Source organism: Marmota marmota, unplaced genomic scaffold (assembly GCF_001458135.2).
Source record: "Marmota marmota marmota unplaced genomic scaffold, marMar, whole genome shotgun sequence".
Classification (NCBI taxonomy): domain Eukaryota; kingdom Metazoa; phylum Chordata; class Mammalia; order Rodentia; family Sciuridae; genus Marmota; species Marmota marmota.
Window position 1 is genome coordinate 8,878,441 of NW_026000205.1, and position 1,614 is coordinate 8,880,054.

At 61.4% G+C, this 1,614-nt stretch overlaps 1 protein-coding gene across 1 annotated transcript in view; it reads left to right on the plus strand.

The window, feature by feature from the left end:
• Window positions 1-1,155: 1,155 nt before the first annotated feature.
• Window positions 1,156-1,614, plus strand: part of Capn12 (calpain 12) — a 10,702-nt gene continuing 10,243 nt past the window's right edge. The window contains 1 exon segment of the mRNA XM_048791251.1: window positions 1,156-1,395. Within this exon segment, the coding sequence (XP_048647208.1) occupies window positions 1,156-1,395 (240 nt within the window).

A 1,614-nucleotide genomic window follows, 5' to 3' on the forward strand; every position in this document is an offset into this window, starting at 1 on the left:
AAGTGCGGGGACCACGTGATACCTCCTGGCAGGGGCTCTTGGCAATTCTGCAGGAAGAAAGCCTGCTTCACCACCCCTTTGGGTGGCCGGGCTCTGAGTGCCTGTGGGTGGCATGGGGCATTGTGGGCCCAGAGGACCCTGGCTCCCAGCACCAGACAGGTAGAGCTGTCCCTCTGTGGTCACCCCAGACCCGGCTGTCCACCTTTCCAAGGGCTTGGGGGACGTGAGCCCAAGGAGAGCTGGGCCGGCTGTGATAGAGCCACGGGGGGCAGGTCACAGGGACACAGAACAGGGTGGAGAGGCCCCTAGAGTGAGGCAGACACAAGACAGGGACAAGGAGAAGCTGGTGGGCAGGAGGGGATCCACGGTGGCACACGCCCAGGACCCCGGACCCCAGCAACTGGGAGGCGGGGAGTGGCGGAGGCGGTGGATCATGATTTTGAAGCCAGACTCCACCGCCTCCGAGAACCTGTCTCAAAATGAATTTTAAAGTAAGTAATAAAGTAAAATATGAAAAATAGAGAGATTTAAAAAGGACTGGGGATGTGGCTCAGTGGCAAAGTGCCCAGGGTTCAATTCCCAGAACAGGAAGAGAGAGGTGGGTGTTCAGAGATGGAGACAGAGGGAGACAGAGAGAGAGAGAGAGAGAGAGAGAGAGAGAGAGAGGGAGAGAGAGAAGTTCCAAGAGCCAAGAGATCTGGGGGAGACACAGAAGCGAGGTGGAGAAGAGAGGGAGAGATAAGCGAGCCATGGGCAGACAGGAGACAGCGAGATGTGGACACAGAGGTCACCTCGCCTGCCTCCCCATCCCTGCCTCGACAGCCCCACAGGTCATGCAGGCCGAAACACACCCCCACACTGACCTCCTTCTGGCACTCCCACATTGGCAGCCAGTCCTCCTCAGCTCTGCCCACCTCTCCTCCTGCTGCTGGCCAAGCCCATTAAGCTGCTATCCTGGCCACAACTGAAGGCCCCACGCCCCAGGGAGGAAACCACTGAAGAGGCGTCCTGCTCTCGGGCACCCAAACCATCAATTAATGTTAACAAGGGAAGGCTCCTAAAGACCCCCAGCGCAGCGCGGAGGGGGCCGAGGCCCGCCTCCGTGACTCAGGAGGTTAAAGGGCCTGGGCCAGTCTGTGAGATCAGAGTGTCCAGATGGAGTGTGGCAGCAGCAGGAAGGTCACCATCCAGCTGGTGGACGAGGAGGCAGGGCCCGGAGCCAGGGGCCCCCAGCCCTTTCGAGGCCAGGTCTACGAGGCAATCCGAGCGGCCTGCCTGGATTCAGGGATCCTGTTCCGCGACCCTTGCTTCCCTGCTGGCCCTGATGCCCTTGGCTATGACATCCTGGGACCTGACTCCGAGAAGGCCAAAGGGGTGGAGTGGAAGAGGCCCCATGTAAAGTGGGGCTGGGGCCGGACCCCGGGTCTGAGGGAGGAGGCTGGGGGCCTGGATTTCTGGGTTTGAAGGAGGAGGCTGGGGCCCTGGACTCCTGGGTCTGAGGGAGGAGGCTGGGTCTGAGGGAGGAGGCTGGGGCCTGGACCCCTGGGTCTGAGGGAGGAGGCTGGGTCTGAGGGAGGAGGCTGGGGCCTGGACCCCTGGGTCTGAGGGAGGAGG